Source organism: Bubalus kerabau, chromosome 1 (assembly GCF_029407905.1).
Source record: "Bubalus kerabau isolate K-KA32 ecotype Philippines breed swamp buffalo chromosome 1, PCC_UOA_SB_1v2, whole genome shotgun sequence".
NCBI classification, from domain to species: Eukaryota; Metazoa; Chordata; class Mammalia; order Artiodactyla; family Bovidae; genus Bubalus; species Bubalus kerabau.
The window spans coordinates 228,810,729-228,832,903 of NC_073624.1; the positions used below are offsets into that span (position 1 = coordinate 228,810,729).

At 40.6% G+C, this 22,175-nt stretch overlaps 1 protein-coding gene across 1 annotated transcript in view; it reads right to left on the reverse strand.

Annotated features, from left to right (window-relative positions):
- Positions 1-15,859, reverse strand: part of HTR4 (5-hydroxytryptamine receptor 4) — a 65,187-nt gene extending 49,328 nt beyond the window's left edge. The window contains exons 1-3 of the mRNA XM_055551524.1: positions 15,742-15,859; positions 1,800-1,962; positions 106-306 (exon numbers count right to left, since the gene is read on the reverse strand). Coding sequence (XP_055407499.1) covers positions 106-306; positions 1,800-1,962; positions 15,742-15,859 — 482 coding nt within the window. The remainder of the gene's footprint in view (positions 1-105; positions 307-1,799; positions 1,963-15,741) is intronic.
- Positions 15,860-22,175: the final 6,316 nt, after the last annotated feature.

The following is a 22,175-nucleotide window of genomic DNA, read 5'->3' on the forward strand; positions in this document are numbered from 1 at the left end:
TTCATTTCCTCTTATGAATCAGAGAAGAAAAAAGACACAGCCCAATGGCCATCAGGTTGTTGTCTCCAGTATGGAGCTACACTTTGTACACAGCTCTGGCCTTACCTATCCAGAGAAATGCAGCACAGGTGAAAAATCGATGCTGTTGTGAGCAGGACATCCAGAGATGTCCGGACAAGGCAGAACATCTCCCCGTAAATCCAGATGTCTTGAACCAGCTCAATGGCACCAAAGGGCATCACCAGCACTGACACCAGCAGATCCGCAAAGGCAAGAGACACAATGAAATAATTGGTTTTTATTTTCCTGTGGGTGAAAAAGTGTAAGGGAGGAGGCAGTGGGAAGGACGAAGGAAAGAGGTTAGGGGGAAAGGAGCAGGGGAGAAAAGAGAAGGAAAGGGAAGCAAAGAAATAAGGGAAGAAGGGAGGAAAGAAAAGGAGAGAAAAGTCAGATGTGCAACATATGCTGTGAGATTCAGTTTCCCCTTCTGTCTTGTGTGTGGTCCAGTCACTTTGGACTTCTCCAGACCCCTGGCACCATAAGTCCTCTCTTGCCCTCATCTGTGACCACACTGGCCTGACTTGAGCTCCCCCATGCACAGAGACCCTCCCGAGGGTCTTTATGGTGTGTTCTCTCTCCCTACTGTTGGCCTAGCTATACCCTACCGACTCATTGAGCCTCGGTTTAGTCATTCCCAGGAAACCCTCCCAAGGTGCCCCCCTCACAAAGAGAGTCAAATTCCACCATCTTCCACTTTTAGACTGACTACCATGTGCCTCACATTTGTCACAGTGCTTAGAATTTCATTTTTATGTTTTCTTGATTAGAGCATGTCTTACTTTAAGAGGAAGATAGCAACAGATGGGACAGAACTGAACCTTTCATCCCCTTTTGTGGCCTGGTGGATCTTAATCTAGGCTGCACAATAGAATCACCTAGTAAATGTGTCTAAATATCAATGCCCAGGTCTTGCCCTGGATCTCTTGCTTCAGGGACTCTGTGTGATGAACCCACTTACCCACCCCTAAGTTCACCAAATAAAATATACGGCATTCGGTTAAATGTGAACCTCAGATACACAACAAATAATTTTCTAATATAAGTATATTCCAGATATCACGTCAGACACACTCCTGCAATACATTAGTAATTTTAAAAGGGTCTTCAGGTGATTCTAATTGCAGCCAAGGATGAAGTGGAAAGAGCAGAAGACCAAGGTTTAAATCCTAGATCAGCCACTAGTCAGCTATTCTTTTGGGGCTTCCCTGGTGGCTTAGATGATAAAGAATCTGCCTACAATGCAGAAGACCCAGGTTCAATCCCTGAGTAAGGAAGATCCCCTGGAGAAGGGAATGGCAACCCACTCCAGTATTCTAGCCTGGAGAATCCCATGGACAGAGGAGCCTGGGGGGTTATAGTCCATGAAGTCGCAGAGTTGGACATGACTGAGCGACTAAGCACACACACAGCTATCCTTTCTTTGAATCAGTTAATAAAGTGAGGAGGTTAGATATGCTCTCAGATATTACATATGTAGTGATCACAACTATTGCAGAAAAAACAACATAGGAAAAAAGTCAGGATGGAAATGCACTTACATGTTTATACTTGTTATGTCAGAACTATGAGATTATATGTGATTTTTTCCCCCTGCTCCATTTTCCAAACATCATTGCCATGTATCTTTTTCCCTTCATAGCTATAAATTCTGTGGAAATTATAAATTCAGACTCCAGTTCTCCAAGGAGAGCCCCAAACTCCACCCAGGTTTTCTCATGAGGTTGCCTCACGTGACTCACCTGAGCTGCCTGTCCCTGCACACAGCCACCATCACCAGCAGGTTCCCCAAGATAGCCATCAGGATAACTGCTGAGAGAAATGTGAGCAGCACGACCTTCTCCACTGACCTGAAACCCTCCTTGGAACTGGAAGACACACAAACACGAAGAACAGAAGGAAACTCTTAAGACACAAAAAGAAAATCAGTTTTTTCCTTCATTCATTTTCGGAAAGGTAACTTCACTGTCGAAGCTGCAAACACACATGTATTGTACACCTAATATATGCCAATGTTTGCACTTGTCACTTTACATGTTATTCTGGTTAACTCCTACATAATGAGAAGGAGGAGGCTCCGAGAGGTGTTAACTACCCTGAGATTGCACAGTAATTCTCTATGAGAGAACTTGAGGCTTTCCTTCAAGAGCACTGAGCTTAGCTTGTGCTCAGAAAGCTTATTTGGTTGATTCTTGTTTGGCACACCAACACAGCTAGGTTGTAAGCTCCATGATGCAGGGACATTGCCTATTTTCTCCATTGACAAATTCAATTTCAATACATCATTCATATTTAGTGAATGAAGGAATGATGGCATCAAATGAGCAAATGAAAGTAACTTGAACCAGTATACATGTGAACACAAAGGCCATCTGTGTTCAGTACCTCATCCCAGTCCACACAGAAGCTTCTGTGTGCAGGTGGGCTGTCCAAGGACTAGGTCACGGCTTGAAGGCTGTTTGTTCCTAAATGGCTGACTTGGACAAACTGTTCTTGGATTATGTGAAGCCCACTGGAAATACAGAATCCATCAATAAACCCAGGGATTCCTTTCACTGCCTTGAACTACATTTCTTTTCGTGCCCAATACAACAGTTCAAATTTGAGCGCTTGTGAATTTTAGCAACCGATTCATTTCTATAAACCCAGCCCTCCTAATGTCAATTCAACATTTTGTCTTACTAACTTGGAAGTGAGTGTCCCCTGTCAATAAAAGCACAATAAATGCAGATTGTTCAGAAGCTGCAGGAAAATGTTTGCTTTTTAATATGTTTTTTAAAATGTTCTTTTTAAATGAAGTTTCAAAGGATCTTAAAACTTTTACACCCAAACACACATTTCAATATGGAGAAACTAAGACCCAGTGAGAGGAATTGAGTTGCCAGACTGTGTTAGCATCTAGACCGGGAGAAGCTAACTCTGTTAGCCAGTAATCCAAGTCTATGCCCTGACCAATAATGCTGAAGAAGCTGAAGTTGAATGATTCTATAAAGACCTACAAGACCTTCTAGAACGAACACCCAAAAAAGATGTCCTTTTCATTATAGGGGACTGGAATGCAAAAGTACAAAGTCAAGAAATACCTGGAGTAACAGGCAAATTTGGCCTTGGAGTACAGAATGCAGCAGGGCAAAGGCTAATAGAGTTTTGCCAAGAGAATGCACTGTTCATAGCAACACCTTCCAACAACACAAGAGAAGACTCTACACATGGACAACACCAGATGGTCAATACCAAAATCAGACTGATTATATTCTTTGCAGCCAAAGATGGAGAAGCTCTATACAGTCAGCAAAAACAAGACTCAGGGCTGACTGTGGCTCAGATCATGAACTCCTTATTGCCAAATTCAGACTTAAATTGAAGAAAGTGGAGAAAACCACTAGACCATTCAGGTATGACCTAAATCAAACCCCTAATGATTATACAGTGGAAGTGAGAAATAGATTCAAGGGATTCGATCTGATAGACAGAGTGCCTGATGAACTATGGACGGAGATTTGTGACATTGTACAGGAGGCAGGGATCAAGACCATTTCCAAGGAAAAGAAATGCAAAAAGGCAAAATGGTTGTCTGAGGAGGCTTTACAAATAGCTGAGAAAAGAAGAGAAGTGAAAGGCAAAGGAGAAAAGGAAAGATATACCCATTAGAATGTAGAGTTCCAAAGAATAGCAAGGAGAGATAAGAAAGCCTTCCTCGTGAACAGTACAAAGAAATAGAGGAAAACAATACAATGGGAAAGACCAGAGACCTCTTCAAGAAAATTAGAGATACCAAGGGAAATTTTCATGCAAAGGTGGGCACAATAAAGGTCAGAAATGGTATGGACCTAAGAGAAGCAGAAGATATTAAGAAAAGGTGGCAAGAATACACAGAAGAACTATACAAAAAAGATCTTCATGACCAAGATAATCATGATGGTGTGATCACTCACCTAGACCCAGACATTCTGGAATGTGAAGTCAGGGGGGCCTTGAGAAACATCACTAGGAACAAAGCTAGTGGAGGTGATAGAATTCCAGTTGGGCTATTGAAAATCCTAAAAGATGATGCTATGAAAGTGATGCACTCAATATGCCAACAAATTTGGAAAACTCAGCAGTGGCCACAGGACTGGAAAGGGTCAGTTTTCATTCCAATTCCAAAGAAAGGCAATGCCAAAGAATGCTCAAACTACCGCACAATTTGCACTCATCTCACACACTAGTAAAGTGATACTCAAAATTCTCCAAGCCAGGCTTCAACAGTACATGCACCATGAATTTCCAGATGTTCAAGCTGGATCTAGAAAAGGCAGAGGAACCAAATATCAAATTGCCAACATCTGTTAGATCATTGAAAAAGCAAGAGAGTTCCAGAAAAACATCTACTATTGCTTTATTGACTATACCAAAGCCTTTGACTGTGTGGATTACAACAAACTCTGGAAAATTCTTCAAGAGATGGGAATATCAGACCACCTGACCTACCTCTTGAGAAATCTGTATACAGATCAGGAAGCAACAGTTAGAACTGGACATGGAACAACAGACTGGTTCCAAATAGGAAAAGGAGTACGTCAAGGCTGTATATTGTCACCTGCTTGTTTAACTTATATGCAGAGTGCATCATGAGAAACACTGGGCTGGATGAAGCACAAACTGGAATCAAGACTGCCGGGAGAAATATCAGTAACCTCAGATATGCAGATGACACCACCCTTATGGCAGAAAGCGAAGAACTAAAGAGCCTCTTGATGAAAGTGAAAGAAGAGAGTGAAAATGTTGGCTTAAAGCTCAACATTCAGAAAACTAAGATCATGGCATTTGGTCCCATTACTTCATGGCAAATAGATGGGGAAACAATGGAAGCAGTGTCAGACTTTATTTTGGGGGGCTCCAAAATCACTGCAGATGGTGACTGCAGCCATGAAATTGAAAGACGCTTGCTCCTTGGAAGAAAAGTTATGACCAACCTAGACAGCATATTAAAAAGCAGAGGCATAACTTTGCCAACAAAGATCCGTCTAGTCAAAGCTATGGTTTTTCCAGTAGTCATGTATAGATGTGAGAGTTGGACTATAAAGAAAGCTGAGTACCAAAGAATTGATGCTTTTGAAATGTGGTGTTGGAGAAGACTCTTGAGAGTCCCTTAAACAGCAAGGAGATCCAACCAGTCCATCCTAAAGAAAATTAGTCCTGAATATTCATTGGAAGGACTGATGCTGAAGCTGAATCTCCAATACTTTGGCCACCTGATGTGAACTGACTCATTTAAAAAGACCCTGATGCTGGGAAAGATTGAAGGCGGGAGGAGAAGGGGATGACAGAGGATGAGATGGTTGGGTGGCATCACAGACTCAGTGGACATGAGTTTGAGTAAACTCCGGGAGTTGGTAACGGACAGGGAGGCCTGGAGTGCTGCAGTACATGGGGTCACAAAGAGTCAGACGTGACTGAGTGACTAAACTGAATGAACTGGGCACTCAGGTCCCAACAAGAAAGAATATCTTTACTGAGCTCTTTTGATTGGAAACCAAGATAGCTTCTAGTTTGAAATGGCAGCAGCCCGCCAAGTCTGGGCTCTGGCTTTGTCTGAAACCTTTTTGTTAAACCTGGCATGGAAGACAAGATGACAACTGGAATAAAGAATCAGAAATTTCCACTCAGCTCACAAGTAGCTTTGTTGCTTCACTGAAGTCCTTATGGCTGGATTCAGATAAAAGAATTTTAGGTTATGTCCATCTAAATCACCCTTCTGCACCTAAATTCCAACTATTGCTGGTACAAATCATAGACAGGTGAGATTTAACTCAATGAGGAAAGACTTCAGTAGGCTGTTTAGCTCACCCCAAACTATTTCGATTTTAGGCCATGTTAATCGAGGTAAAGTGTCTAATAAAGGAGGTAATAATGCTTTTTGCCTTGTCTTCTTGGAGGCTCTGACTCAGAACCCCTGTGAAATTTGTTCCCCTTTCTAGGTCAAGGCTATGGTTTTTCCAGTGGTCATGTATGGATGTGAGAGTTGGACTGTGAAGAAAGCTGAGCGCCGAAGAATTGATGCTTTTGAACTATGGTGTTGGAGAAAACTCTTTAGAGTCCCTTGGACTCTAAGGAGATCCAACCAGTCCATTCTAAAGGATATCAGCCCTGAGTGTTCTTTGGAGGGAATGATGCTAAAGCTGAAACTCCAGTGCTTTGGCCACCTCATGGGAAGAGTTGACTCATTGGAAAAGACTCTGATGCTGAGGGTGGATTGGGGGCGGGAGGAAAAGGGGACGACAGAGGATGACATGGCTGGATGGCATCACCGACTCGATGGATGTGAGTTTGAGTGAACTCCGGGAGATGGTGATGGACAGGGAGGCCTGGCGTGCTGCGATTCATGGGGTCACAAAGAGTCAGACACGACTGAGCGACTGAACTGAACTGAACTAGTTCTCTAAACGTGTGCCTTCTTCCTGGAATGCTTCTTCTCAATATTCAGGTCTCAGATTAAAGTTCACCCCATTTAATGTGCTACACTCAAACATTTTTCATTTTCTTATAACCTTTATTGTTATCCAGAATAATAACTTCTGTTATTATTGCCTGTGCCCTACCTCCACAGACTGACTTTTGGTTATCTTTTTCACCACAATTCCTAGCTCCTGGCACAGTGTCTAACCCATACTGTGTGCAGTGTAAAGGTAGATGCAGCATATAGGAAGTGCATAATCAGTTGCTGAGAGAAAGATATTGAATCATAATGGTGGGGTTTATTCTTCAATGTCTTTGGACAGGTTGCAGGTATAGAAAAGGTTTTACCTAGACAACAGGAAACCCAGGGATGAAACATAAAAGCTATTTTTAACTCTCTGAGGACTGTCCTTTGAAATAAGAGTAGATTTATGCATTGATTCATTCAACAATACTTTCTAAGCACCTGCCCTGCTTTAGGCATTGTTGTAGCCTTAGAGCAGCAGAAATAAGCAAAATGGAGAGCAATAAATAGATAAGCAAGAATATAGATACATTTAGTTAGTAATATGAACTGCAAGTGGGGGCTAAAAGCCTGGTTATTAAATGGGGGTTGTCAGTGAAGCTCAGCAATAGGATTGTCACAGTTTATGACCTCCAGGTTATGTAACTATGTGGGACCAGTGAACAGTCTCTAAACAGTGGCTCTCTATGTTGGCTGCATATGGAAATCACCTGAAGAACCTTAGAAAATGCTGATATTAGAACCCGATTCTCAAAGACTCTGATTTAGTTACTCTGGGTTGCAGCCTGAATATTAGTATTTTTAAAAACTCCCAAGTGATTCTGATGTGCAACCAAAGTTAAGAATCACTGCTAAAAGGAGGGAAGGGCTTCCCTGGTGGCTCAGAGGTTAAAGCGTCTGCCTGAAATGAGGGAGACCTAGGTTTGATCCCTGTGTCAGGAAGATCCCCTGGAGAAGGAAATGGCAACCCACTCCAGTATTCTTGCCTGGAGAATCCCACGGACGGAGGAGCCTGGTGGGCTACAGTTCACGGGGTTGCAAAGAGTTGGACACAACTGAGCTTGGGCACAATATCTTTCTAATAACTAAGGATGATCCACAGTAGCTTCCGAGTGTCGTTCTGAGTGCCCTGGCTCAGGAAGTGTTTAAGAATATCTAGGTGTCAATTAGATAAGACTTCACACCTATTAGGATAGTTATTATAAAAACAAAACAAAACTGAAAAATAACAAGTGTTGGTGAGAATGACAATAAACTGGAACTTCAGTGCATTTCTGATAGAAATGTAAAATGGTACAACTTCTATGGAAAACAGTTTGGTGCTTTCTCAAAATGCTAAATATAGAATGACTATGTGATTCAGCAGTATCAGTCCTAGGTGTACACTCTGAAGAATCAAAAGCATGGACATGAATAGAGATATTCACTCCAATGTTCATAATAGCATTATTCACAATAGCCAAAAGGTAGAAACAACTCAAGAGTCCATCAACAGGTGAAAGAATAAAAAGAATGCAGCATATACATACTATGGAATTTTTGTTCAGTCATAAAAAGATATTAAGTTCTCATCCATGTTACAATATGGATAAACCGTCAAAACATTATGCTCTGTGAAATTAACCAGACACAAAAAGACAAACATTGTATAATTCCATTTATACGAACAGCCTAGAACAGGCAAATTCTTAGAGAAACAAAGTAGAATAGTGTTTAGCAGGGGCTGGGATAGGTAGAGGAGAGGGGAATGGGGATTTATTTAATGAGTACAGAATCTCTATTTGGGGTGATGAAAAATTCTGGAAATGGATAATGGTAATGGCTGCACACCACTGTGAGTGATCATCTTGTCACTCAATTGTACATGTAAAATGGTTCCTGTATATATTAACTGTAAGTTTTATGTCATGTACGTTTTATCACAATAAAAAAGAAGAATACCTCAGTTCACTTCAGTTGCTCAGTCATGTCCAACTCTTTACAACCCCATGGACTGCAGCACGCCAGGCCTCCCTGTCCATCACCAACTCCTGGAGCTTACTCAAATTCATGTCCATTGAGTTGGTGATGCCATCCAACCATCTCATCCTCTGTCATCCCCTTCTCCTCCCACCTTCAATCTTTCCCAGCATCAAGGTCTTTTTAAATGAGTCAGTTCACATCAGGTGGCCAAAGTATTGGAGATTCAGCTTCAGCATCAGTCCTTCCAATGAATATATAGGACTAATTTTCTTTAGGATGGACTGGTTGGGTCTCCTTGCTGTTTAAGGGACTCTCAAGAGTCTTCTTCAACACCACATTTCAAAAGCATCAATTCTTTGGTGCTCAGCTTTCTTTATAGTCCAGCTCTCACATCCATACATGACTACTGGAAAAACCATAGCTTTGACTAGACAGACCTTTGTTGGCAAAGTCATGTCTCTGCTTTTTAATATGCTGTCTAGGTTGGTCATAACTTTCCTTCCAAGGAGCAAGCATCTTTCAATTTCATGGCTACAGTCACCATCTGCAGTGATTTTGGAGCCCCAAAAAATAAAGTCTGACACTGTTTCCATTGTTTCCCCATCTATTTGCCATGAAGTAATGGGACCAGATGCCATGATCTTAGTTTTCTGAATGTTGAGCTTTAAGCCAACATTTTCACTCTCCTCTTTCACTTTCATCAAGAGGCTCTTTAGTTCTTCTTCGCTTTCTGCCATAAGGGTGGTGTCATCTGCATATCTGAGGTTATTGATATTTCTCCCGGCAATCTTGATTCCAGCTTGTGCTTCTTCCTGTCCAGCATTTCTCATGATGTACTCTGCATATAAGTTAAATAAGCAGGTGACAATATACAGCCTTGATGTACTCCTTTCCCTATTTGGAACCAGTCTGTTGTTCCATGTCCAGATCTAACTGTTGCTTCCTGATCTGTATACAGATTTCTCAAGAGGTAGGTCAGGTGGTCTGATATTCCCATCTCTTGAAGAATTTTCCAGAGTTTTTTGTGATCCACACAATCAAAGGCTTAGACATAGTCGATAAAGCAATAGTAGGTGTTTTTCTGGAACTCTCTTGCTTTTTCAATGATCTAACAGATGTTGGCAATTTGATATTTGGTTCCTTTGCCTTTTCTAGATCCAGCTTGAACATCTGGAAACTCATGGTTCACGTACTGTTGAAGCCTCGCTTGGAGCATTTTGAGCATCATTTTACTAGCGTGTGAGATGAGTGCAATTGTGCGGTAGTTTGAGCATTCTTTGGCATTGCCTTTCTTTGGAATTGGAATGAAAACTGACCCTTTCCAGTCCTGTGGCCACTGCTGAGTTTTCCAAATTTGTTGGCATATTGAGTGCATCACTTTCACAGCATCATCTTTTAGGTTTTGAAATAGCCCAACTGGAATTCTATCACCTCCACTACTAGCTTTATTCCTAGTGAATACATGGATGACCCTATATCAGGATGCTGTATGGTTTCTTGTACTTGAGGCAGGTAGGGCTGACTGATTTTATGTCCCTCTCTTGTCTATGGACAGTATTTGAACATATCCTCAGAACACAGATTGTCCATCAACCACACCCTCACCATAAGAACTGTCTCCCCTGAACTGCCTTTCCTCTTATAGAAGAAAAGAACAGATTCAGAGTCTGAAGTGAACACCTTTGGCTCCAGAGAATGTATATTTCAAATTAAGTGGGAATGTCAGGGTCAGAGATCCCCAAGTTCAGTGTTATGGTTCATTTATGGCATGCCAATTAGGAGCTAGATACAGTGAAACTTTGCAAGGGCAAGGCAAAATGTAACCACAGAATTTTTAATTAGGCAGAATTGTCCTTTGAACTAAACGTAAGTCCAGTCAAGATAATTAAAATAAGTTAGGAACTACGTCTACTAACTTCATGGTAGGTCCTTGGATTACCTCTGACACCCTTCAAGATTACTTTCAACCACCACCAGACAATTCTCAGCTGGCCCAAGGGCTGGCCACTCCACTAAATCGGTTCTTTGACAGTTATTCTTATGAGAAATTTTACTTTCTCTCCCTCTCTTCTTTTGCTTTTCCAGTGATCTCTTGACCCATGAATAAGGAAATTCCATGAATTTGCTGGCTCTGTTTACCACTTTCTCTGTTCTTAACAAATGAATATCTATGACAATGATTCTGGGTAAATTTTTACATAGGTTATTATACATGAAAATGGATTGTAAATGACAAAATGTAATATAAACAACTGTTATTAATACCAGAAGCCCATATAGGGACAATAGCTAAGGAAATTTTAGGTTATGCTCTGATATATCATCCAGAATAATTGGTCTCAAGGGCATACACAGACATCTCTCTTCCCCCCACTCCTGCACTCCCACTGGCTTTGTTAAAATAGTTATGTAATTTCAAAATTTTCTGAGCCTCAGTTTCATTCTGGCTCAATTGAGGAAGTCAGAGTAAATCTCTCATTTATCAGATATATATTTATTGCCAACCATATGCCAAAATCTATGCCAAGCACTAGGATTCAACAGTAAAGAAGGTGGATAATGTCCCCACCTTCATGGAGTTCACCACTGATGAAAGTACATAACTAACAAAGAAATACAGTTTGTGATCAGTGTTTCAAAGTTACACTCTTAAACCTTAGTGCTCATATGTATTTTTGGGAATATTGTTAGGCTGCAGATTCTGATTGTTTTGGCCTAACATGGGGTCTGGGGTTCTGCGTTCCTCACAAGCCCACATACAGGCTCATGAAGAGCATTAGCGATGCTCTTGCCACTAGTTCATGAATCACACGTGGGGCTGTAAGACTCTCAAGGGCATTGGTATGATGGTGATAGAGAACAACTGGATTAAAGGGAACATTTAAGCAATCAGGGAACACTGGATTTAGTTGTTCCGATACACACAAAGGATCCAAGAGTTAGGGTTAGGGGAACCAGGAGAAGAGCAAATACAAAGGCCTTGAGACAGGAAAGACGTTTTTTGTGTTCACTATCATAGAGGAATGAGCAAGGAATAAAAAAATCCAAGATGAACTTCAAAAAGCAGTCAGGAATCAGATCCAGAGGGTTTTGGATGGGCTGGTAAGAAGTTCATGCTTTATTAGCCAATAAATGAGAATACAGTATAGTGATTTAAGGAGAAAAATGACATTGGGGATCTAAATGTGAGAGAAAGTAAGTAAACCCTGGACCTTGCCAGGGTCCAGGTAAGGGAAGACAATGGCTTGGAGTAGGGAGGTGGCCCTGGAGATGCAGAAGAAGTGGGTGGAATAAAGATATATTTGAGAAATAGAGGGATAGGTAAGAACAATATATTCCATGAGTGGATAGAAAGAAGCAGATATGAATGTTATAATTCTGATTTGCTTCTCTGAGTAAATGATGGTACCATTAAATGAGATGGGAAACCCATTAAGTGTGAGATATGTATAAAACATTCAAGTGGAGATATCAAGCAGGCAATTGGAGCTCAGAAAGGATGACTGGGTCTGAGATACACACTTGGGATTTCCAGCATTTCTATTCAATTTAGAGCCTTGAGGAAGGATGAAATCATTCAAGAAGAGGGCCAGAGTCTTGATGAATTCTGATACTGAGATATGCAGTAGAGAAGGAAGAGCCAGCAGAGGAAACTGAGGAAAGCAAGCAGAGGAGAGGTCACTGGGGAACACCAGGAAAGTGTGTTGCTATAAAAGTCAAGTGCAAAGAAAATATCAAGTGAGGGAAAAAAATGTGTTTCTTGACAGTTCCCTGGGAATCACCACAGGGCCCCTTCTGGGAAGGAAGGGAAACAAGAAGACAGGGTAATAACAGTAGTTCTTTTTCTTTTTACGTATTGCAGTTTGCAATAAAATTATGTTTGACCACAGAGCTTCATCACTGGACCAACGACCTCTGCAGAAAGGCTCTCCTCTGCTACCGCTGTGCACGCCAACCACACAAAAAACACTCTTCTTGAAAATACACATAGCACATCCATTAAGCATTCCAAACAGTTCAAAATACTCCCTAACCAAGTGCTTTCTTTACCCATCCTGCCCACCACTGCGAAGTCCTTTGTCAAATAATTGCAAGTAAATAGAGAAAACAGTGTTCATTTTCTTACCAATCAACAGTCAGCACAAAGAATACAAAAGCACTCTGATTAAATGGGAGAGCCTGACTAAAACTGGATGGTTTCTTCCCATTAATTTTATTAACCTTAAGTATAAGGTCATGATGTTTCCTATAGTGATAAAAGACTGGATGTTGAACAAGAAGGCCTTAACTTTTTCACTCAGTTTGACTAAATTTCAGATAGACTTCTTATTCTAGACTCTGGCTTCCTTTTTCTTAGAGCATTTTACTTCAGAAAACTTGTAAATTATTTCTCTGCCCTTTGGGATGTAAGTCTTTTCAAAAAGCCTCTTGCCAGTTTTTCAAGTAAGGATGTCTTCTGCCAAGATATGGTAGCCATCCCTTTGAAGTACAATCAAGGAAGAGAAAGCCCCCATCTCCCAGTCTCTGTGAGAAAATAGAAACCTATGGTCCTATCTTCTGTAGGCACATTGCTCCAAGTTATAAAACTACTTTGTCTTTCCTTTGTTGTCATTCAGTTGCTAAGTCATGTCTGACTGTGACCCCATCAACTGCAGCATGTCAGCCTTCCCTATCCTTCACTACCTCCTGGAGTTTGCTCAAACTCATGCCCATTGAGTAAGTGATGCCATCTAACCATCTCATCCTCTGTCAATCCCTTCTCCTCTTGCCCTCAATCATTTCCAACATCAGGGGCTTTTCTGTTGAGTCAGCACTTCGCATCAGGTGGACAAAGTACTGGAGCTTCAACTTCAGCATCAGTCCTTCCAATGAATATTCAGGGTTGATTTCCTTTAGAATTGACTGGTTTGATCTCCTTCCAGTCTAAGGAACTCTCAAGAGTTTTCTCCAGCACCACAGTTCAAAAGCATCAATTCTTTGGCGCTCAGCCTTCTTTATGGTCCAACTCTCACATCTGTACACAGCTACTGAAAAATCATAACTTTGACTAAACTGACCTTTGTCAGCATTCCTTTAAATATATGCCATTTTCTTTCTAGATTTCTTGGGAGATTGACATACAAACAATAGCCAGACCCTATATAGCAATAAAACTCTGGCAGTCTCTGTGGCACCAGCCCCAGAAAGGTTAGGACTTGTTCAGTGACTGCTAACTTCCATATTTTTCCCTTCTTACTTTTAGGGGAAACACTGACAAAAACCACCCACCCTACCTGCTTCCAACTCAAGACTTACACAGAAAGCCAAATACATTCCCCAAAGCAATTACATTAGATGCCCCACTTCTTGTTTGTGCACTTTCTGCTTTCCTAGGTCAACAATCTCTGATCAGAGCACAGCTAAAGTTCTGTTTCATGACAAGCTTTTCTACTCCCCATCCTGACTTTAAGTCTTTGCTAAATGCAAGTGATGATGACTGACTCCCTTGTTACAGCAAGTGCTGAAGAAACAGCCTCTCTTCTCATCCATGTGATCTTTCTTTCCACATTTTAGATACACACCTACCCAGAATCCTATATTTTCAAACCAGGTAGAATCTTTTCTGGAGAAGAAAAAATTTCTTATTTTTTGGTTTATGTTACTTCGGGTTTTTAATGGTAACTTTTCAGGTGGCTCAGTTAACTTCTTTTTTTAACAGTGTGCTTTTATTCTTAAAAATGCTTTTAAAAAAACAGAAGGACTAAAATAATTCATATGAAATATTTTCATAATAAGAGTATCAGAGCGGTGGTACTCCAGGATCACAAGAGAGCATCAAAATTACCAGGAAAGTTTGTTTCAAACACATGGCTGGATTCACCAACAGAGTTTCAGTACATCTGGAATGAGGCCCCAAACCTGCATTTCTAACAAGTTTCTAGGTGATGCCGCTGTGGCTGGTCTGGGGACCACATTTTGAAGACCAGCTGATCAAGAGCACTGTGAAAGATGCTCTAACCCTCACATCTCCACTGCAAATTGCTTTCTTTGTTCCTAGATTTAGAACTTCCTGCTTGGAAGTGGGGAGACTGTGACATTGATTAAACTCCTATCACATGGCAAGCAACACACTAAGGACAGTTTTAACATTGGCTAATTTCATCTTCACAATAACTATATAATCTATACCATGATGCCCTTTTTTCAGAACAGACTGGTGCTCAGCATGGTAAGGAGACTTAAGATCCTACTTAAGATCAAGTAATAGACCTGGGATTTTAAACCTACACCTTCTGATCCCAAGATCAATGCTTTACCCACTAAATGTTAAATGTGCTCATTTGAAATTGAATAAATTTCCTTTTAAGAGAAAAAAGACAAGCTAAAGTTTTACTGTGTATCTAGAAACCTAGAATCAAACATGTTGATGATGACAGCTTAATATGCCTTTTAAAAATATGCTGGCTATAGAAAATGCCAGGGAAAAAATTCACACAGATGGAAATTATGCTTAATGGATTTTCTATGCAATTCTAAAAGAACTCCTTTTGATTGTTTTTGAAGACCTTATACAGGAAGGTGGGAGGGTGAGGGTGGGGGTTAATACATAAGGGAAGTAGGCTAGGTATCTTTCAAATGCCAACACGTGGAGGAAAATTCTTATCGCAAGCTCTTAATAGACTTTCCAGAGCCTCAAAGATCACACACATTGGGAATGAGAAAAACTTCAAAGCCCAAAGAGGATCTGTCTGTATAGCGTATAATAGAGTTCAAAGCTGCAAGGAATACAAAAGATATCAGGATCAAAGACACGGTGCTCCAAGGCCATGTCTGGATGTAAGGCCAAGCCAGAACTGATGTGACAAGATTCTCACTGCTGCACAGTGTGTTAACTACCAGGGCTTCCATTCTTTCAGGAAATAAAATGCTAGATGACAGCTGCCAGTAAGTTATACCTTAGAGGTGAGTTTCACTTTAAGAAAACCTATTCTTCCAAAACTGGAACTCAGCAAACAGTTCCAGAGATAGCTCTTTTTTTCTTTTCCATATGTTATTTCTTCTCTGGTTTGTTTTACAAACGTGTCTTTGCCCATATTTGCTCAGCGTATAGAAATATTCATCAGGTACAGAAAGGTCTTCCTTTGGAGTAAAACACACGGCATGTTTTCAGTATTTAGCTGATCATTTACTTCCTTGAAATTATTCTTATGGTTATGAGAAATCCAGCCCAGGGAAAATATGGGCCACATGGAGTCTCTCTACTATGGTCAATCATTTACCAGAAAGATAAGGCCTCAAGGAAAAGCGGAATTTCCCCTCCTCTGATAACATCTTGCTCCCCATTGCTCTCTCATTGGGCCTCACTGCTAATGAATCCAGCTCTGCACATTTTGCCATGGTTCTGGCTTGTATGGTAAATGTTATGGTTTCCTGTCTCACCTCTGCTTCTGAAAATATAAAAATCTTATGTTCCGGTGAAAGAAGAAATTGCTTAGCGTTACTCTAGTGCAGAAGTAGCCAAACGATGGCCAATGGACCAAATTCAGTGCACTGTCAGTTTTTGTGAATAAAAGTTCATTGAAACACAGGCACACTCAACTGCTTATGTATTTTCTATGACTGCTTTCCACTATAAAGGTAGGGTTGAGTAATTACAGCAGCAACAGTACGGCCTACAAAAAGGTGAAACTATGTTTTGACCCTTTATGAAACAAGTTTGATGACTCTGCTCTTTTGGAACCAGAGATATGTTAGGTCTAGGAGAGACACTAAGACTTTCTATTTAATTGGGGGTGATTCATTCCTCTGGATTTTCTCACTAAGTGAGAAACAATATCATTTCAGTTGACCAAGCCAGAAGCTAGGCACCTTTCCCCATTTCTTCTCCTTTACCTAAGTTGTTATCTACTTTGAGTACCTCCCTTTTTTTTTCTTTTGGCTCTGTGGCATGTGAGATCCCAGGTGCCCCCCCAAAAGGACTGAACCCACTCCCTCTGCAGTGCGGATGCACAGTCTTAACCACTGGACCACCAGGATGGTCCGCTGAGTATCTGTTAAGCCTCTTCACTTCTCTCAGTCCACTGTCAATACTCTAAGCTCCACCTATGTTGCACCAGGGTCCAGTTTCACAAAAGACAATTTTTCCATGGACCGGATGGTGGAGGTGGATGGTTTCGGGGTGACTCCAGCACATTACATTAGCTGTGCACTTTATTTCCAGCACCAGCTTCACCTCAGATCATCATGCTTTAGGTCCCTGAGGCTGGGGACCCCTGGTCTCATGGAAGCCTTCCTGTCATCTTCATTTGCCTAGACTACTACAAGCAGTACTGTCTGCTCTGTCCTCAGCTACCAGTCTATTAGACACGTTCAAAACTGAACTCTTGATTTCCCTCACCTCAAACCTGCTTCCTGTCTCAATAAGCAGCAAGTGCATTGTTGCTCAGGCCAAACCTTGGAGGAATTCCTAACAAGTTTCTCTCTCAGACCTCACATATGTCAACAAATCCTATTAGCTCTAATTTAAAAATGTTTTCTGATTCTGGCTCTTTTCCAGCTCTTCTGCCACCCTAGTTTAAACTACATCATGCCTTACCTGGGTGATGGCAAAGGCTCCCAACTGGGTTCCTGTTTCCACCATTTTCTGTGTATAATATTCTCTTCAAGCAGTAGACAGATCGAGCTTTGCAATATGTTTAGGGTGGAACATATCACTGTCCTACTCGCCACCCTTGAGATGCCTTGTCATCACACTCAGAATAATACCCAGAGCCTTTACCTTTGCCCAAATGGCTCTATAAGGTTGGATCTTGGCTGCTTCTATGATCTCAGCTCTTGCCACTCTCTCCTTTTCCCAGGCTGCTCCTGCCATGAAGGCTTCCTCATCATTCCCTAAAGGAGCCAACCAGGCTCCCCTTTTAGGGTCTCTCATTTGATGCTGCCTCCATCTGGATCTCTTTATCCCAAGGGATCACTTCATTCAGGTCCATGCTTAGACTCACTTCTAAAGAAAGGATTTTCCTGACTCCCATATTCAAAACAGGACCTCTCACTCTCTATTCCTGTATCTTGTAGTTTTGATTTTCACAGCTGTTACTTAGTATGCCCTCCCACACACTAGAATGGCTTGATTGAAATCTCATTGAGAGCAGGAACTTAGTCTGTTATGTCTACAGATGTAGATGTATTTCTAGTACCTAAAACAGTGCCTTGCACATACAAGTACTAGAAAAGTATTTGTGGAATAAATGAATGAATGGAGTCACCTTTCACTGGTCATCTCTTTCCACCCATTGTCAGCACTGAAGTCAAAGTTTTTTTTTCTATATTTTTGGGCTAAAAAGGAATTAGCCCATCACCCCTAGCCTGTCCAAAATTCTTAACGTAGTCTCATTGTAATTTTGGTAAAGTATCAAATTTTACTTCGTTTAACCCAGTCCCTACTTAGTTCTCTAGCTTTATTTCTGACATGAGTGCATGCATGCTCAGTTGCTCAGTCATGTCTAACTCTTTGAAACCCTATGAACTTATAGCCTGCCAGGTTCTTCTGTTCATGGGATTTTCCTGGCAAGAATACTGGAGTAGATTGCCATTACCTGCTCCAGAGGATCTTCCCGTCCCAGGGATCAAACCTATGTCTCCTGTATCTCCTGCACTGCAGGATTATTTCTGACACTGCTCCATAACTCTACCAGAGGGAAGTACTCAAACGCCCACACAGGGAGCTGGGACACACTTGTTAAGCCCCACCTCTCTTTCCCCTCCTTTACCTGGAAGGCTCTTTCATGTCCACTGATACTCAATTAAACGTATTCTCTGGGAAGTCATCCCACCCCTGACTCCAAGAACTTGTTCTTTCTACATGCTTTATAGCACATCATGGCTTTTATCACATTATACTTTAATTATTCATTTAAATGTATGTCACCACGACCATACTATCTTACTCATTTTGGTATCCATATTGCCTAGCACAACAAATATTTACCAAACAAGTTAAAAAAATACATATGTTAGCCCTCACTTGAAAGAAATTTAAACTCCAGCAATCACTATAAATTTAAACTCCAGCAGCCATACTGTTGCTGCTGTAATTACTCAACCCTGCCTTTATAGTGGAAAGTATTTATAGAAAATACATAAGCAGTTGAGTGTGCCTGTGTTTCAATGAACTTCATCTGAAAGAAATTGTTTTTTTTTTTATTCCGTTCTTAAACTTAACAGGTCTATTTAATCCTACATCTAAACCACTCCCTGAGTCAGGAGTATTAGGGTCATCAATCATCTGTTTGAATTACAACTTACAATTGCTAACATTACAGATTACCAAATAGTTTGCTAGCTTCTCCAGTGAATAATTGAAGCCTTTCCCACAATTTGCTCTGAAGGCTAACAATACTTCCAGACCTATTTCCTAGAACAACACTTCTAAATATATTTTCTAGTCATTTCCTAGGCACTGAAGCTATTATAAGCAGTAATTAAGAAAATACATGTAAAACACTTGAGATAGCGCCTAGCATATACTACGTGCCCAATACAGGTTAGCTATGAGTATTCCTCTTTTCTGTTCATTTTGAAAATGCACAAATGGCATTTACATTTTTCCTGGTCCTCGAGCTCATAGAACTGCAAGAAAGTCTGGTCGATGACTGATCACTATGACAGCATGTTGTAATTTGGCTGGAGGCTGTTGAAATAACAAGTAAAAATAGAGTCCAGAGATGAGAGATAGTAAGAATGCACTGGAGTTCTTCCAGACAGAGCTAGTAGAAAAGCAAATGTGATTGAACAGAGAAGGAAAAAAATGTGCTGAAAGTTCACAGACGTGGAGACAGAGTTTGGAAGTTTCCTTGGTCGCTCAGTGGTAAAGAATCTGCCTGCCAATGTAGGAGACATAGGTTCAATCCCTGGGTTAGGAAGATCCCCTGGAGAAGGAAATAGAAACCCACTCCAGTATTCTTGCCTAGAGAATCCCATGGACAGAGGAGCCTGGTGGGTTATATTCCATGGAGTTGCAAAAGAGTCAGACATGACTTGGTGACTAAAGAACAATGACATACAAATGTAAGGAGTAAGAATTTGGGAGCATACAGAGCTGCCATAAGCATAAAATAAGTGGGGGATATCTAACATCTTGATAGGCATGAGGATTTTGAAGAGAAAGATTCTGCGTTCAAATTCACCATCACACAAGCACACTCATTCACACCTCCATGAACACAACCCAAAAGAGCAGGCTGGGCAGTGACGGGGATAAAGGAAGGCAGGTAGAGAGTAACTGTGTTGTCAATCAAGGATAGACAGATCAGAGTTAGCCTCTCCAGCTGGGTACTACTAGACATTCTAGAGCTTATAAAGTAAGATCATTTAAAAATGACTGCTGGGATTTCCCACTTGTCAAACCTAAGAACTGTACTGTATTACAATTCATAAATGCATGTCCAGATTATGCTTATGACAAATTTAAAAAGAATCTTAAAGACATTCATGCTCCAATTATTCCACTTCTAAGAATTTAACCTTAAGAAAGTTTTAGAACTGCTATTAAAGATTTATGTATAAGTCATAACCATATTGCTTATAATTAGGAAAATTGGAGATAAACTAAATCTAAATTTGAGCATCAGTTACATTAACAATTTCATATGTATTTAATATTTACAAAGCCATTAAAATCCAGGATTGAAAATAATATTTAACAACAGGGGAAAGTTTTCATTAATATTCAGAGAAGGCGATGGCACCCCACTCCAGTACTCTTGCCTGGAAAATCCCATGGGTGGAGGAGCCTGGTAGGCTGCAGTCCATGGGGTCACTAAGAGTTGGACATGACAGAGTGACTTCACTTTCACTTTTCACTTTCATGCATTGGAGAAGGAAATGGCAACCCACTCCAGTGTTCTTGCCTGGAGAATCCCGGGGATGGGGGAGCCTGATGAGCTGCCGTCTATGGGGTTGCACAGAGTCATTAATATTATTCAGTGCTAAAAGCAAGTACATTTTTTTTTATAAAAATGTGTCTTTACATAAAGGTCCAGAAAGATAACATTGAGAGATTGATTTGTGACCTTTTTCTTAATAACACAAAAGAAGACTAGAAGGAATGAGTAGTTATCTTTCTCCTCTGCCCCAAGAAGAAAACTAAAATTTGTGTTTTGAATCACTAGCAACATTGGTTATGGGTTTTTTAAGTTGCAGAGTTGAAGGCAGTAGTTTCTAGTACGAGAGCACAGCCACCTGACCTAAAGGCAGAAGTATCCAACTACAGGAGGAGGAAGGTTTGAAGAGCTATAACAAGGAGAAAGCAGGGATTTGTAGATCCCAAGAAGAGCTAGAAGGAACACCATACTCCTTCTCAGCATCCATGGAGACCAACGTCTGTAATCAATGTCAACTTGATATGGAAGCAGCAAAACCACCTTTCTTCTGGGGACTAGGTAAAAGTGGACAACTAGCCTGGTGTGGTAATCAGAGTGGACTAGAAAGTAAAAGGCCCAGCTTGTCCCATCAAGTGGAAGAAGTCCACCAAATGTCTGAGATTAAATTTCTCCCTGACACCCACTTGAGGGCTTCATTTAAAAATTAACCAATTTAGAGATTAAAAGAAATGAGGCATTTCTTATACTTGAATTTTGTAAAATTCCTTTCAATATTTTCCTTCATAACATTTATCTAACATATTGCCTGTTTCTTTGCTTGGTTGTGTAATGCTACTGAATGTATCTCCCACCCCACCCCCAGCCTTCAGAAGACTGTAAGCATCATGAAAGCAGCGCCTTTGTTTTCCTGGTGCATAGTGGGTACTCAACACATATTTAAGTTAAGGAATAAACGATGCTATAAGATTAACTTGGAAATCATGGTTATATCACTTGCTACAATAATGCCTTAGTTCACTCAGGCTTCCATAACAAAATACCACAGGCTGAATGGACTAAACAACAAAAATTTATTCTATCATAGTTCTGAAGGCTGAGAAGTCCAAGATCCAGGTACCCACAGATCAGTTTCTGGTGAAAACTCTCTTATAAACTTGCAAAAGGCTGCCTTCTCTGTGTGTCTTTACACAGTGAAGAGACAGCAAGATATCTGGTTTCTCTTCTTAAAAGGGCACTAACCCCACCATGAGGGACTCTTCTAAATCTAATTATCATTATTTCCCAAAGGTGTCATCACCAAATACCACCACACTCGGGGGTTAGGGCTTCAACATATGAGTGGGAGGAAACAAAATTCAATCTGTAACAAGTAACATGTAGTTATTTATTTTGACTAAACTACTGCTTTCAAATACGTTAATAATCTACTTACAAATCAAACATGCTATCTTTTCCACAAAGACTTTACATATTTTATGTCCGAATAAAATTATATTTGAACGAAAATAAAAACAGGGAGAGAAGGAGAGCTACGTAAGCATATAAATACATTAAATTCAGAGGTTATGGCCATTTGAATATACAACCAATTGTCAATCATAAATGTTTTGGGTGGAGGACTAGAAGATAATGGGAGGCTTTTGGAATTTGAAATGACAAGAATAGATTTATGTATTACTTGTTCAACTGAAGAATAAGGAAGTACTATCCCCTCTGCTGTGAATCTCATCTTGTACTTCTCAACCACAACACTTCTTACTTCACACTAGAACATATTGTTCTTGCCAAATAAGTCAAACATGACAGCATTAATTTCTCTAAGCAGTTGGGTG